This window comes from Euprymna scolopes, chromosome 5 (assembly GCF_053919585.1).
Source record: "Euprymna scolopes isolate OS-2025 chromosome 5, ASM5391958v1, whole genome shotgun sequence".
NCBI lineage: Eukaryota > Metazoa > Mollusca > Cephalopoda > Sepiida > Sepiolidae > Euprymna > Euprymna scolopes.
The window spans coordinates 39843505-39860885 of NC_136486.1; the positions used below are offsets into that span (position 1 = coordinate 39843505).

Genomic DNA, 17381 nt, shown 5'->3' on the forward strand with positions numbered 1-17381 from the left:
CCCTTGACGTAAATATTCCTGACAAATCCGACTAGCAGCTAAATCCCACCCCTACACAGTAGAAATCCCTAAGATGTAAGAGAGCTTTCTACTCCAGTAGTTTCCTTCCCAGAACTGCTAGACTATGGAACTCCCTTCCAGGTCCCTGCTTCCCCTGACATGCAGAAGTTCAAGTGTAATGTGAACAGACATCTTGCTGCCCAACTCCCTACATAGTACTCCTGTAGCTTATGTTCCTGATAGTAGCCCACTACATCAAAGTGGCAATATACCTTGTTTGGGGTGAAAATGTGTGTGTGTGTGTGTGTGTGTATATATATATATATATATATATATATATATATATATATAGAGAGAGAGAGAGAGAGAGAGATAGATAGATAGATAGATAGATAGATAGATAGATATAGATATATGGTGCTTATGCACTTATATTACCGTGTTATTCCTTTTTAAATAGTATTTTTTAAGTTAAATATAAGTTTTACGATATGTTTTCTTTTTATCAAATTCTTAAGTGAAGAAAGTACAGATTAATTACAAAACATCCTCCCCGTGTTAAAAATGGTTTTCTAAATAATAATGTTATTATTTCAGTACGGTAACATAAGTGTGTGTGTGTATATATATATATATATATATATATATATATATATATATATATATATATATATATATATATATATATATATAATGGCTCCTTTCGAGTAGAAGCACGAGAGTAATTCTGTTTTCTTTTTTATTTTTCTCTTGCTCGCCGCCCCTTTTTAGAACAGCCATTTTTGTAAAAATGCGTTTGTTATTAGTCTAGTGTCTATGCGTGCTTTTGAGGGCGTGTAATTTATTTATCAGTGCAGCATCGAATGCTATTACTGCTTGTGTGTGTGGACGCGAGTGCGCACAAAACCGCGTCTAAGAATAGACGGAATCTGACGACCTCTGCTTAGTGTTGTATGTTGTGTATGCTGCTGCACACGTCTGGGCAGCATGTAAGTAATACTTGACTGCGTCTATAATTTGCTTGCATCGTCCACAACGCCGGCCCAGATAGCAGTAGACATTATTAGGCAATATAGTCGGGCAGACCGCTCCAGTTTTGTTTTATTCTCTCCCTTTCTCTCTCTCTGTCTCATGCACTAATAATAATGTGTGTGTGTGTGCTTGTTTGAGGTCAGTTTAACTAAATAGAAAGAAGAAAGATAAGGAGAAAAACAGGATAACCAACCAACCACTATATAATGGACTAAAACAAACAACAAAATGATTTTAATTGCTGTATAAATTTATTACTTAAAATACTGGCTCGAAATAAAAACTTGAATAAAAATTTAAAAAATAAAGTTAAAATAATAATAAAGCCCAACAGGCTCTCTCTTATTCGTTCTTCCTCTGACTACTGTAATATTGTACAGACAAGCTAAGCTAAGCTCCTCCCTCTTATAATTATCCCCCAACATACAGCCATCCTCTCTCACCTCGTCATCCGTCTGTATCAGGTTGGTAGCAGGATAATAATAATCGAACCTAACAAATGTTGTTGTCTCTTTTACTTTTTTTGTTTGTTTGTTCAAGTTCTTTATCTTCTATATCACTGGTTTTGTTGTTAAATATTTTTTAAAGAGACCCGCACAGCTTGCTACCAGTGATTAAGTCTTGAACTTTAATTCTGCCCTAATTCTGTTTCTCTGCAAATCTATTGAGATTCCACCTATTATTATATTTGAAAAAAAAAAAAATCAACAACAACAAAAAAAGCGCTTGCTGTCTGTTCTGTCTGTAAATACGCTCTGTCTGTGAAGCTTCAAGCGAAGCGAAGCGAAGCGCTCTAAAAGTTATTAAAAAAATCACATGAAACAACAAATTATGGTAAATCCTAATTAAAAAAATAAATAAATAAACTAAAAAACAGAAAACTCACATAACTTGGAAGTTTAGCCCTAAAAAAATATTAATATAAGAAAAAATAAATAAATAAAATAAAACGCCGGGATTAAAAAGAAAGCAGGAAACCTAATATAATACTTTGGAAGCATTACCTTTAAAAATATTAATATATAAAAAAAAAAAATTAAAACACCTGGATTAAAAAACAAAACAAAAACTCTCAGAAAACCTAATATAATACTTTGGAAGCGTTACCTTTAAAAATATTAATATAATAAGAAAGGAAAAAAAAATAAATAAATAACATAAAACACCGGGATTAAAAAAAAAAAAATTCTATTTCATTTAACAGCCATGAAACGCTTTGCCGATGTTTCGTCGTTTTCGGGCAACATGAAAATAAAAGCCCAGTCAATAAATTCAAGGAACACGCTGAAGGCGAACCGAAAGGCAGCCAACACTCTTCGAGAGTATCTCAAGGAAAAAGAAATGGATACAGACTTTGTTAAATTCACAGAAAATCAACTGGCAGAAATTCTTAGCCATTTCTACATGGATGCTCGAAGACCAGACGGAGAGCATTACAAGAGTGGTTCCTTGCAAAACTTTCGATATTCACTGAACCGCTATTTGCGTAGCTATCCCTATCATCGCCACTTTGATATCATAAAAGATCAGACGTTCTTTTCCGCCAACAATAACTTCAGAATGGCTGTGGCGGAACTTCAGAAAATGGGCAGAGACAAAGTTGAACATCGGCCATTGATCAGTGAACCAGACCTGAGAAAACTCTATGAATACTTCCATTACAATTGCGACACACCAGTTGGACTCTACAACAAAGTTCAGTTTGACATTAGGCTTTATTTTTTCCGACGAGGTACTGAGAATCTAAATATGATGCCTAAATCAGCCTTGAAAGTTGTGTGCGACCCGTACAGTGGTCTCAAATATGTGACTCTGAGTAAAGATAAAGCCAAAAACTGTGATCGTGACGGCAACAAACGGGGCACATGTGCATTTTCTACTGTTCCCAACGTAATGCCGCAGTTAATCGATACGCCTCTTTGTCCAGTGAAATCATTTGAAAAATATTTGTCAAAACTCCATCCACTTTGTGATCGGCTCTGGCAAAGACCTCGTGAAGCTGTTTCTGAAAACGAATATGTTTGGTTTTACAACTGCCCTGTCGGGGAAAAGACGATAGCAGGATTTATGAAAAAGATCAGCCGTAATTGTGGCTTATCTATGGTTTATACAAATCATTCCATCAGAGCCACCGGATTATCTCTTATGTCTCAGACCAAAGTTAACACAACTCAAGGGAGTTCACAGAACCGAGAAGCAGACGGGAGATCATCTTCATCTGATAACGATTCATTGCAGTTGGCACTCTGCGACAACCCCATTTCGTCTTTGCTACAATCAATCAAGGTTGATGCATGCCCTGAGAGAAAAATAATCCCAGAAGTCGCAACTGTGGTCCTAAGCAGCAGTGGCGATAGTTCGGGTGATGAATTGGGAATTTCCAATCAATCCGAAGCAGAGGACTCATCTCAGAATGATAAGAATAGAATTTCTTCTGTAAATAAGGGAAACAAGAAAATGCTATCGAATTCATCTTTCACTGAGCGCAATGCAATGAAATCGACTAATCTCTCAAGATCAGCCATCATTGCTTCAATGAAACAAAAGCGACGGCTCGTAAGTATAACTTAATTTTCCATTTTTATTGATTTGAGAATATTTGAAGTAGTGTGTACTTTTTATTTATTTATTTTTTAGGGGAATTGTCCCAGACGAGGCGAGAAACCACTTGATGTAAGGAACTAAAAATTAAATATCATTTCAAAGTCAGAAAATAGTCAAGATAAGTCTTATACAGATTGATTTCACCCCCGAAAACAACAATTCTTGTCCCTTTGTCAGAAACGTTGCCTATGGAATGTGAGTACTAAAGTACAAATCAAGAGAAGTGAGTTATGAGGCTATTGAAAGTAAACAATGTCCACTTTCTACTCTCTTAAAATCTCTTACTGACATAAGTCCAGCTATTCATTTTTGGTACTTATGGAGAATTGTATCGTGCTGAAAGAATAATGCTATTATTTCAGGGTTTGTACAGATTTTCAGTGTCCATTTTGAAGGACTTTTCCAAGTTTTTCAAGGCCTTCTCTAGACAAAAATCAAGTTTTACTTAAACAAAATTTGGGGTGTTTACAATCCACAGTGATTTGAAAAATTGATCAAAAATCAAATACATGACAAATAAATGTTACCATAGTCAATAGAAGTTACTTTGCAATCTATCTGCATCATTTTTTAGTGTTTTTTTTTTGTTTTTTTTTTAAGTAGTTTTAAATGCTTTTGATTTCATCTCAAATATTAACTTTCATTGTGGCTTTTAAATTTCCAACCAAGATCGCTACTGTCTTGTCCAGCCTCATTTTAGGTTATCATATTTTTTCGGAGGCGGAATGAGTAATTTGCCATTGGAGAGTCCTGTCCGCAGAAGGAGTTTTTCTTGGAGGGGCAGGGAGGCGGCCATTTTTATTCATGGCGGCCGCACTACCCCTCCCCTTCAAAAAATATTAAATTATAAATGAAAGGAAGATTTGTTTCAATTTATTTTAATATTTCGACAAAAATTTTTACTGATCATAAAGAATACAATTTTCAAGGCCTTTCAAGACATTTTCCTTATTTTCAAGGACCTATCAAGGTAATAATAGAAATAAGGCCTTTTCAAGGCAAAAGTCAAAAGTCAAGGACTTTTCAAGTTTGTGCAAACCCTTTTGTTAACATGGAGAGGAAAAGGTGTTTTGTAAATATTCTATACTTTCATAACAATTTAATAAACAAGATACCATAAAAATTGAATTTAACTTGAAAATCGCATCTAAAAAAATAGCATGGTGTGTATTCTACATAAATACCTTATTTTTATCCAAGCTTTCGTTTCGTTCTAAGCTATTTACGCAACATCCAACACTCAGTCTGTCAGAGTCAAGACCATTATGAGGCTGTCAGCCTCCTTGCTGTGAAGCTGAAATATAGTTCTCTACAGTCCTAGGAGATCCACTTCCAAGTTTTACCTTCTCTCTTTGAGAAAGGGTTAGTTTATTGCTAATTACCTGAGACAGTGCTCCTGTGGAATATCAACAGGTCTGCTCAGGTATCTTTTGTAGGCCAGAGAGCACTTCTAATACACTGGCTTTTCAATCCCAACCTGACCTTGTGTCAAACATCTTGAACAAATATAGAATAAATAAATAAATAGAAGTGAATAAGTTTCTGATTGGATTCAAAGTTTTGCATCTGTTATGTTGAGAGATCATCCTCCCAGGTATTACCTCTTCTTTTAAAAGGTGGCAAAATTTACCACCTTTCAGAGGTACTATGGATTTATTGTCTGTCATTTAAAATACCTTATTCATGAGGAAATGCTAATGGGACTGACCAAGCTGTTTTTGCAGTCAAACTATAGTGTCCCTTTTGGGGGAGTTGGATTGCTGCTATAAACCGACCATGTGTTTACTCTTGTTTTGTAGAAGATGGGTAAACGTATATGTTTGGTCTCAGGAGACTGCTGTTCATGCATTATCTCCTTTTTATTCAGAGGGAAAATGGGTTTATTCTTGTTGCTTGAAGTGCTAACAGGTATTTTCATTCCTATCCAGAAATTTCTTTTTTGTGAGCTGCATTTTTACTCGCATTAAAAACTGACATCGTGTCTAATTTTCCTTTGAGGTGATATATTTATTGTTTTTCCTGCTCTGAGGTGATTTTTGTTTCCATCCAGACTGCCTAGCTTAGAGAATGCTAAAAGCATGTTGGACCCCTAATAAAGGGAAATAAAGATGATAAAGTGTATATATTTATGATATCATCCAGTGCCCTTTTTGTAAATCTCAATTTTCCTCACTTAAAAAAACGACTTTTTGTTTGTCCCCAGGGAGATGGGTGCCTTGGGCATTCTGGAGAGCCAATATAACTATACAGGTATTTTTGCTTTCAATCCAGAGTACTCTTTTGGAGAGAGCTGGATTTTTTCCCTACTAAAATCTGATCTTGTGTTTAACTTTGCTCCCAAAAGGAGATAATAAGAAAATAAAATTAAAATGATCATGTGTTTAACTTTGCTCCCAAAGGGAGGTAATAAGAAAATAGGAACTAGTTACTTCACCTCCCATTAAATTTGTAATAATATACTGACCATACAGGGTATGCTTTTACTGTAATACATGCGGTTAAATTAAGGACGTCAATGAAAATCAAAGTGATTTTTTTAATAAAAAATATGGGTCAACGTGCTGATGAGTACCAACTTACCTTTAAAAAGTTGATTTGGGTTTGTTTTACTATACACATAGATTTTAAAAAATTGTCGAAAAAAAAATGTATAACAAATAAATGTTATCAAAGGCAAAATAAGTTACATTTCTACCTAGTGTTTTTATTTAATATAAAATGTTTATTCGGTTCAAAACTCATACAATGTTTTTCGATATATTTGAAAAAGACAAATGGTGGCAAGGTCATGGTTGAATACGTCAAGTTAGGAAAAATGAGTTCAAACTAAAACGTTATACAAAATACTGTTAGAAACTCACTTCAATGTATGTCTATGTCACGGTAACATATATTGGGTGGTTTTCGAACAGTATTTTGCATAATTTTTTAGTTTGAACTCATTTTCCTAAACTTAAAGTATTCAACAGACACCTTGCCGCCATTTGTTTTTTTCAAATATATCGATAAACACTGTATGATTTTCAAACCGGATAAAGATTTTACATTAAATCACTAAAAACTTATCCAGTTAAGGAGAAAAGTAACTTATCTTGCCTTTGGTAACATTTATTTGTTATATATTTGTTTTTTGACAACTTTTTGAATCTGTGTATAGTAAAACAAACCCAAAAAGGGTGGCGAACAAAAAACAGTGACCGCATGAAGACTAGTATCGACCAAAAATTGGAAATTAAGAGAAATACAGCGAAAATTTTATTTTAAAGTGAATTATGTTATTAGCTGTATTTTTTGTTAAATTTTCGATTTTTAAACAAGTTAAACCACACAAGAATCTTATCCAGATAGTTAAGAGTAACTTATTTTGCCTTTGGTAATGTTTATTTAGCTCCATTTGGTTCTATTAACGATGGTACGAAATCTCACTTGTCTGTTTAAATGTATGTATGTTTGTAAGTCTGCCTAAAACTTTCGATGGAGGTGACGGATTTTCACGAGATTGGTATAATTTTTTTTCAATATCTAATAAAAGTTATAAGCCTTTGAAGTTTATTTATTTTTGTTTACATTACTGACTAAACAAAAATGGACAAAGTCACTAGGTAAAGGGTGCAATTTTACTATAATGTGTCGTCTGACCTAATTGTGGATTTTCGAACAAAGTCATTTCAGGGAAAAACATTATTGCATACTTATGCCGAAATTAGTATACATTCCAAAAATTGCGAAAAATGGTCCAGTAAAAGATGTGCTAGAGCTGATTGTCAGAAAAAAGTGTGCAGTTGATTGAGAAAAAGCAAGATGTTCTGAGCAAAGCAACTTAAATGATAGAATGCAGTTATCTCCGGTTTTCGATCTTTTAAAGGGTTAATTTACAGTGAAAAATCGCAACTTCTAAAAATTCTATTTTTACTTATAGTTATTTTTCTACAGGACCATTTTTCGTAATTTTGGGAATTTATACTAATTTCAGCATAGCACGTGAGTACGTAATGTTTCTCTGAAATGCATTTTTCAATGACACACTATAATAAAGTTGCATCTACTTAAAAAACAAACAAAAAAATTTTAATACTTACACCTTTTTTTCTCACAATAAACTCACGCCATGATTTAGTAACTACTAGCTTGGGTGCCCGGTGTTGCCCGGGTGTTTGGAAACGTATGTTGAGCAAAAAAAAAAAAGTGGTAGTAGGCAGGCATGCTTGAACCCGTGATGTGAAGGCAGAAAAGAAAGTGAAAGAAAATCTGACATCCTACCGCTACTCCATGACGCGATTGGAAGTTTGGAAAATTAAAATTACGATGCCTTGCAAAAATGACTTGCAAAAAATCGACCCCTCCTTGTAGAAAAGTGCCCAATTGAAGGTGAAAGAATTAATGTTTTTGGCAGTTTTTCTATATTTGTCATGCGAAGGGTCGAGCTTCAAAATGGCACCAATCTCGTGAAAATCCGTCGCCTCTATGGAACGTTTTAGGTAGACATACGAACATACATACATTTAAACAGACAAGTGAGATTTATATTATAGATGCCCCAAAATGAACATATATATATATATTACTCTGAATCGGCATATACATAATACTTCAAAGGTATAACTTCAGTATTTTTATATTATACAAACAAAAAAATATTGAATTTCAAGTAAAACAAATGGTACCTACGTAATTGTCAAGTCGCTAATCGTAACATATCAAAAAATTATGGAAAATAATAAGGTGGAAAAATAATTATTAATAAAAAACAGTTTTCAATAAAGTTTAGATGAGGAATAAAATTTTTCCGACATTTTGAATTATGCGATGTAAGCAACAGAACTTAATTATCTCCCCTGTCAATCTTTTATTTTCTTAAAGTAAGCATAACATAATAATTTTGTTTCATTTTACAAATTTATTTTTTGATTAAATATAAATTTTTCTACTTCATCATTTTTCATAATTTTTGGATATGTTATGATTTGAGACCTGATAATTACGTAGGTATCATTTGTTTCACTTGAAATTCAATATTTTTTGGTTATTTTCTTCTTCTTCTTCTTCTTCTTCTATAATATAAATCTCACCTGTCTGTTTAAATATATGTATGTATGCATGTATGTATGTTTATATGTCTCGCAAAAACTTTCGACAGAGGCGACAGATTTTCACAAGATTGGTATCATTTTGAAGCGTGATCCTTTAGACACCAAATATCGAAAAATTGGCTAAAAACATTGATTCGTTCATCCTCAACTGGGCACTTTTCTATAGGGAGGGGTAACAAAAAATTGTTCCTTCATGACAATTTAGCTAAACACGCATGCGCAAAAAACGTTCCTTCTTGAATTAGTTTAAATATTAAAAAAAACGACCTAATTCGCTCACGCAATCATAGACCAGTAATTATAGTAGCAGCATCGTTATCTTAAGATTTCATATTCGGACCGAGATATCAGATATATATTTTTTTTTTATCTTTAAAGTTGTAATATTGAATTAGGGTTATTTATGCCATTTTTACGTTCCTTTTGTTTTTTCCTTTTTTTTTAAATTTTTTCCATCACGTTTGCTGTTTTTTTTTGTTTTTGTTTTTCCGATTTATTAAAGAAGTTTTAACATTGTTCGCTTATTCTTTATTTTGCATCACGTTCACTGTTTGTTTTTTCCGATTTGAAAAAAAAAAGTTATAATATTTAAACAAGGTTATTACGTTTGCTTATTCTTTGTTTTCCATTTTGTTTTGATTCAACCCCTACATCACATCATTCGGGCAATGCCAAGTACCCCTGCTAGCCTATAATATAAATCTCACCTGTCTGTTTAAATGTATGTATGTCTCGCAAAAACTTTTGACAAAGACAATGGGTTTTCATGAGATCGGTATCGTTTTGAAGCTCGTCCCTTCGAACGGCAAATATTGAAAAATTGGCCAAAAACATTAATTCCTTCACTCTGAACTGGGCACTTTTCTACAGGGAGGGGTTGCTGTTTTCGCCAATATTTTCGGAAGTCATGCATCTTTTCGATCGTCTAGCCTTAATTTAAACCTACGTCATTTCCGGTTTGGCGATGGGCGCAGCTGCTAACACGTCATATTTGCTTTTCACTTTCTTTTCCTCCCTCACGGTATGAGTTTGAGCCTGCCTACTACCACTTTTTTCTTTTTCTGCTTGCAATTTTCCTTTGTTTTTCTTTGCTCAACCAACAACCTTACACACACCTCCACTTTCTTTTCCGCCTTCGCGTCATGGGCTCGAGGCTGCCTGCCTACTACAACTTTTTTTTTTTTTTTTTTTTTTTTTTTTTTTTTGCTCAACACACACATACAAACACCCGGGCAATGCCGGGCACCTAAAGTAGTCTATATATATAAAAGGCAAAATGTGTGTGATCATCTCGTGTATGTCTTCAAAAAGCTTCTTTCGCACGCGCTCCCGGGGTTGTTACTATCGGTTAAAACTGTGTATATAAGTCCTATATAATAATATCTAGGAATTAGAAAAGCGCGTAGCGTATAGATTTATTTACGTCGATTTTTACAAAATTATTGCTATTTTGGCTTCTCGCGTGTTGATTGATATACTAAAAAGTATAAATATGTGAAACTAAACTCAAACGACGTCTTCTCGGCATTGCGCTGGGAAAAATGTCCAGAAGCAATCAGCTTTGATCAGACACCCCTCCCCAACATCTGTTAGGGAGAAAGAAACAGTTAAATTTGGGTAAACAAACCCAAACGCTGTGTGACTTTTATTTGACCTTCTTAATTAGGTCAAATGGAAGCAGCAGAGTTAACTTTTATTGCGCACGCCTCTTTTTATAGTTAAACAACCTGCTTAACATTGTCTGTTGTCGCCGTGGGTCAATGGTTAACGTAGGTTTTCTTTTTTTCACACATTAATTTCTAACTCAAGGGTACGGGTTCGATTCTCATACTTACCTACCAAAACATTTATTTTATTATTTAACCCCCCCCCCTCCCCCCCCGAGTTTTGATTTACCTCAAGACACCCGGGCATCGCCGGGTACCCCCCGCTAGTACTTTCATAAATCAGAGTCCATTTTCTGTAGGCTTTTTTTAAACCCAGTCAACGACGGGTACTTTTGCTCGTCTATAATATAAATCTCACCTGTCTGTTTAAATGTATGTATGTCTGCCTAAAACTTTCGACAGAGGCAACGGATTTTTACAAGATTTGTATCATTTTGAAGCTCGGCCCTTCGCACAACAAATATTGAAAAATTGACCAAAAACATTAATCTATTCTTCCTCAACTGGGCAGTTTTCTACAGGGAGGGTCAGTTTTTTCGCTGACATTTTTTGCAACCCTCGCGTCCATGACGTCGCATAAAATGCGTTATTTCGACCACCCATGACGTCACAACCATGGTAGGCACATCAGTAAGACAGTTTTTTTTTTTCACCTCTTTTTCCTCTGGCGCATTAGGGGTCCTGCTTACTACTCTTATTTTATTTTTTTTACACTCGCAATTTTCCTTCTTTTTTTTTTTTTTTTGCCTCAACCAACACCCTTACACACACCTCTACTTTCTTTTCCGCCTTCACGTCATGAGTTCGAGCCTGCCTGCTGACTACAGTTTTTTGGGTTTTTTTTCGCCCACACACCTCCAAACACTACGGCAACGCCATGCACCCAGGCTAGTTATAATATAGAAGCTCGATAACTCCTATTACATAGTATTTGTTTCTGCCTTTTTACCCAAAATAGGATACAAATTATTTTTGTTCTAATTTCCAAATTGTATTTTGTTTAATCAATGTTGCAAATAGTTAGGTACCGGCAAAAAATGTCCGAAAAACCCACACGACTCTGCTTCTTAAGAGGCTTGTCATAATCATTTTTTTTTTTTTTAGTTTACGTTTACATTTTGATCGTGTTCGAAACATAAAAGACCAAAGTTAATCCTAAAAGGAAAAAATGTATAGTAAGCGTTAAAAAAAAAAAAATTACAATAACAAATGTTTAATAAACTAATAGTGATGATTGCCGATTTATGTACAGCAGTCGGTTCGCGAACACAAAGCCACGAAAACATTTTTTTAACGAATTTCGCTTTGAATCGCGAACAATGTATTGACGCACGAACACACAAACACAAATTTGTGGCTGTTTACGCTAAGCATCATTTGTAGACCATATGTTCGTACTGTGAGCAGTTCGTGATACGCTTAATTTATACTTATTTATTAAATTAGCCCTCGTTATGGCTTCCCAAAAAATTAAACTTGGTGTTAAGAAGCCTCAGCGTATCACAGTGGAAACGAAAAAAGAAATTATAGCTAAACATGAGAACGGTGCCCGTGTTACCGATCTCGGCAGGCAGTACGGCATGGCGAAATCCACAATCTGCACCATCTTGAAGAACAAAGATGCGATAAAGGCGGCTGATGTGGCGGAAGGCGTGACTATATTGACCAAGCAAAGGTCTCCAGTGATAGAAAAAGTCGAGAAATTATTGATTGTTTGGATTCATGAAAGACGACTTGCTGGGGATCGCGTTACCGTGAACCAAATATGCAAAAAAGCGTTGCTTTTGCATGAATTGTTAGTAGCACAGTCACCAAGTATCAATGCTAATAGGGTTGAATTTAAAGGAAGTCGAGGCTGGTTCGCGAATTTTCGTCGACGACTCGGAATCAAAAAGGTAACGTATGCAATTATTATTTGTTACTGTAATAAAGATATTTCTTAAAATTCCGTTCTTTAAAAACTGTTGCAAACGAATAAATTAGATTAGTTTTGCATCGCGGACATCTTGGTAATTCAAGGCACGAATTAAGTTCGTAACTTGAAGTACCACTATATATATTTTAAAATGATTTATTTAGACGATATCAAACTCGGTAATCTCCGAAGTAAGCGTGATGGTTATCTAGCGTAAAAAATAATACTGTGTCGGCAGTAAAAATGTTTTTGTTTTTTTGTTAAATATTATGACATGAGAAGTCATTTCAACTTAAAAATTATTTGAAATGTGCCTAAAGTTCGTGAACAAACGCTAAGATTGCTGTCTGTTATGAAACCTTAAACTTCATGAAGCCTTGACCTTGCTAAAAACAAAAAACACAAATTTTATCAGCGGACCGAAACGAGAAATTGATTCCAAAACTATTTTTATAAAAACATAATATAAAAAAAAATTATTAAAAATTAAAATGACAGTTATTCATTCTAAATAAATTATTTGGTAATCTGGAAGAAAGACAGAGCCTGTTTCCTCCGTTTGACTATAGGTGGCGTTACTGTCTGTCCACCAAGTTACAGAAGCAAAAGCACAAAATGTATATAATGGCACCCTTGAAATAAAAATAAATGTTTTTGTCATATTTTAATTTTAAACATGTTTTTTTTTTTTTTGCAAACATATTTACGTTTTTTTTTTTTTTTTTTTGCAAACATATTTAAGTTTTATTTTTCTAAACATTTACGTTTTGTTGCTTGTTTATTTTCAAACATTTACGGGTTTTTTTTTTTGCAAGCATGAACTAAATGTTTTTGCGATATTTTTCTTTTAAACATATTTATGGGTACAACCGTTTTTCCGCGAGTATTTTTTTACGCGCTTATAATAAAAAAAAAAATCAACGTATTTTCTTTTATCTTTTTTTATGCCCCCACTTTTTCTTAATTTTTCTGCACTTATTTTACCTTTTCTGCGAGTATTATATATATATATATATATATATATATATATATATGTATATATATATATATATATATATATATGCGCGTGATCAAAGAAAGAGCCCCCTCACACACAAACAAAACTTAAATATCTTTGCAAAAAAACAACAAAATATGTTTGAAAAAAACAAAAAAAACAAACTAAAATATGTTTGCAAAAAAAAAAAAAAACATGTTTAAAATTAAAATATAAGAAAAACATTTATTTTTATTTCAAGGGTGCCATTATATACATTTTGTGCTTCCATAATTGGGTGGATAGACAGTAACGTCACCTATATTTAAACGGAGGAAACGGGCCCTCTCTTTCTTCCAGATTTAGGGTTCGTATTACTGTACACATAGATTCGAAAAAGTTGTCAAAAAACAAATATATAACAAATAAATGTTATCAAAGGCAAGATAAGTTACTTTTCTAACTAACTGGATATATTTTTAGGTTTTTTATTTAATGTAACATGTTTATTCAGCTCGAAAAACATACAATGTTTACCGATGTATTGGAAATCTAAAATGGCGGCCGACTCTCTCTTTGACACGGTAAGTTTGGGAAAAGAGTTATGAATAAAAAAAACTAGACAAAATACGGTTACAAACTCGCTCAATATATGTTACCGTGACATAAGCTGACATATAATCGGTGGGTTTTTAACAGTATTTTACATATTTTTTTTTATTTTTAACTCCCTTTTCCCAAACTTACCGTGTCAAAGAGAGAATCGGCCGCCATTTTAAATTTTCCAATACATCGGAAAATACTGTTTTTCGAGCTGAATAAACATGTTACATTGAATAAAAGCACTAAAAACATATACAGTTAGGTAGAAAAGAACTTATCTTGCCTTTGATAACATTTATTTGTTATATATTTGTTTTTTGACAACATTTTGAATCTATGTGTGCAGTAATACAACCCCATTTTTTTTTTTTATTAAAACGTTTTAAATAAATTATTTTTATGAAAAACTATTTTTGGTACATAAAATATTTTTATAAAAAAATTAAATCTACAAAAAAAAAAAAGATCTAAGTTCCTTTTTCTAAATAAATTATTTTTGTTAACACAGTGTTTTCAATGAAATATTTTTATGGTTGTTTCTCAATGTGGGCTTTCAGTTTACATTTTGGTTTTAAACTTTCAATTTTGCCTCGTTGCGGTTTTCGTTTCATATTCCGGCGATTCGCCTTTTAGGTCATCGAGTTGACGTTTTTTGGAGCAGCCGATTTACCGCCATCTTGGCATTGGTACACGGACTGTGGGCACATTTAAAATTTGATTTTCTCCACTTAAAATACTTAAAATAAAATAATTTTGAAGTCGAAATGACGATACTTGTACAGTTTAATCAAGACATTAAAAAATGAAAATATTGACTAAAGGTTATATTGTACGTATCCGTTATGGAATGAAGTTCTCAGAAATAAAATTTCACTTAATTTTATCAAGTATTTTCTTTTTATTTTTAATTTAAAAATTAAAAACAAATTTTTTACAGCGAAAAAATAATTTGTTATGATACCGAGCAGAAAGTTCGATTTTTAGGAAGGAAAACTAGTATTAAAGATGGGCAGGGAGTGTCGGCACTTTAAACTGAGTTATCTCCCCGTTGCATGTTCAAAAAATTCAAAGATGGCTACCTTTTAACGTGCTGTCATAAAAACGTGTTTTTTCCGCTGTAATAATAATAAAAAAAACTACTCGATCAAATTAAGTGAATTTTTTTTTGAAGATCTTCAGTCCAAAACAGATACGTACAATATAACCTTTTTTTGATATTTTCATTTTTTAATGTCTTCATTGAACTGTACAAGTATCCATTTTTTAAACGGGAATATTCACCGGTCACGCAAGAATCGCCATTTTTCTCAATAATGGCCACAAAATGGGTGTTCAATTTAGTAGAGCATTATAATTGAAAACTAAACACTGACCCATAAAAGTCATATTTTTTTTTTTATTTGAAAGTTACGTTTGTAATCGATGCAATTATCGGAAAAAAAGTTTTAAAAAAAAAAAAAAGTGTAAATTGTGGAATTTAGAGGTGGAGGCAATCTCGTAGATGTCCACTATATATTTTTCTTTTATGTTTTTAAAACATTCTCAAATCTCAAATTCGTCATTTAAAATATCTTTCTAAAAAAAAAAAAAAAAAAAAAAACAAGAATCAAAGAAAGGTAATGTCCTAAATTAGCACTGGTAAAAACTTTTTAGAAAATGTTCAAATTCAAACAAAAAAAAATGAATACAAAGTGCATTTCTATAATTAATTCCGGTGTATATACACACGATACTCTGCTACACTTGTTGCATAGGAGTCCATATTAGAGAGAGAGACGGATGGTGACATTCATATTGATGAGGGGAAGATACATTTATACAGATATTACAGGGGGGGGGGGAGAAGAGAGAAGACATTTATACCTTTACAGTTCTGTGGATGTTCCTTCTTTTAACATAACAGAGTGGAGAGATATTGATCAGTTCTTTAACACCGGAGGGGACAGTCATTACTTAGATGGAGATAGGGGTACATTACTTAGATGAGTTATACACAAAGTTCATGATGAAGATGAGTGGGAACAATGTTCATATAAATGATTTCACATTATCTTCAATTTGGTAGAAAGACGACATGAAGACGGCAGTTACAAAAATATGAGATGTTCTTTTATTCCATTTGATCGGTCAAAATGATGATCACATTCCAGGAATTCAAAGTTGTTTCTACATGTTTAAAACTTTCCCCTTCGCTTCTAAAGGGGACCCTCCTCTGATTCGATCCGGACTCGACTCTGGACTCCATCTCTCTCTGTCTCCTAATCTCACTAAAACTAGCAAACTATATTGAGAATCTGCTTTTCTGCTATGACGTCATGTATGGCTCTCAACATGACCCACTCACGTGGAAACTCACGTGGCCTAAACATATGTGATTCGCACATGTTCCCAAACCATTTCTGAAGACAAAGAATTCTCACTAATCTATTTTTCGACCTAACCTATTCTTCAACATATTTAAATTGCATTGTTCTTTATTTTCTCTGACCATTGTTCAATTCTTTTTATGAAAACTGAATTAAAAAATTCAGTTTTCATAAAAAGAATTGGACAATTAAAATTCCTTTTCCAACAACATCTCTAAACTATTTCATGTGAAACTGAACAATGCCAAATTCCATTTCTGAACCTTGCTTACAAGGTTCGTATCTCAGTCTATCTAATGTTTTTCTTACTTACAAGAAAAGGGTTTTTTTCTTGTAACACACTAACGACATTTTGTTGATCCCATGGATCCTTCAATCCACACACAAAACAGAACATGTGCAAAGCAGAAGATAATAAGACAATATGTCACTTCTGACGATCTGTCTTACATAATCAAGTTTGTATGGCGAAATATGTATAAAAATGATAACATTCTTGGGTGTTTTATTTATTGTATTAAACAGTCCTATTCCGTTTAAACGTTTTTCTTTTATTTTTATAGGAATAAAGTTTGTATTAAATTTTTTGCTTGAATTTCAACCTTTTCTGAAAAAATTTACCGACACTAATTTAGGACATCACCAAAGAAAACAAACAAAAAACAAAAACTATTCTACAGTAATTTAGGAAAAACAAGTTTTTTTTAACATTTTTATTTTTAAATATTCAGTAATGCACCCCACCATCACATTCATGGGAAGAATAAAAGGAAATTTTTTCCTGCCTTTTGAATTTTAAATAAATAAATAAATTCCATTTTCAAAGTCTTACAATTCTTAAACTTTTAATAATTTTGCACGTCTTTTTTATTGGTGCTTATTCAAATTTACACTTATGGCAGCAATTAAAAGTAAAAGACAATACAGAAACGTCTGTATGATGTACACATTCATTACAATATGAAGATGTCATATTCCAAAAATTATGTGATTTGATCAAGTATCTTTTTCATTCAAGAAAATCAAAATTTACAATTAAGCGAGTCAAAATGTTTTCACCAGACATGATGAAATCTGATGAAATAAATAAGAGGAGACAACTCAAATCGAAATTGAGAGGTCAGAATC

At 33.1% G+C, this 17381-nt stretch overlaps 1 protein-coding gene across 1 annotated transcript in view; it reads left to right on the forward strand.

Moving 5' to 3' along the window:
- The first annotated feature begins 710 nt into the window (after window positions 1-710).
- LOC145276570 (uncharacterized) overlaps window positions 711-17381 on the forward strand; it is a 137831-nt gene continuing 121160 nt past the window's right edge. Inside the window, exon 1 of the mRNA XM_080127766.1 lies at window positions 711-3588. Coding sequence (XP_079983892.1) covers window positions 2239-3588 — 1350 coding nt within the window. The 5' untranslated portion in view covers window positions 711-2238. The remainder of the gene's footprint in view (window positions 3589-17381) is intronic.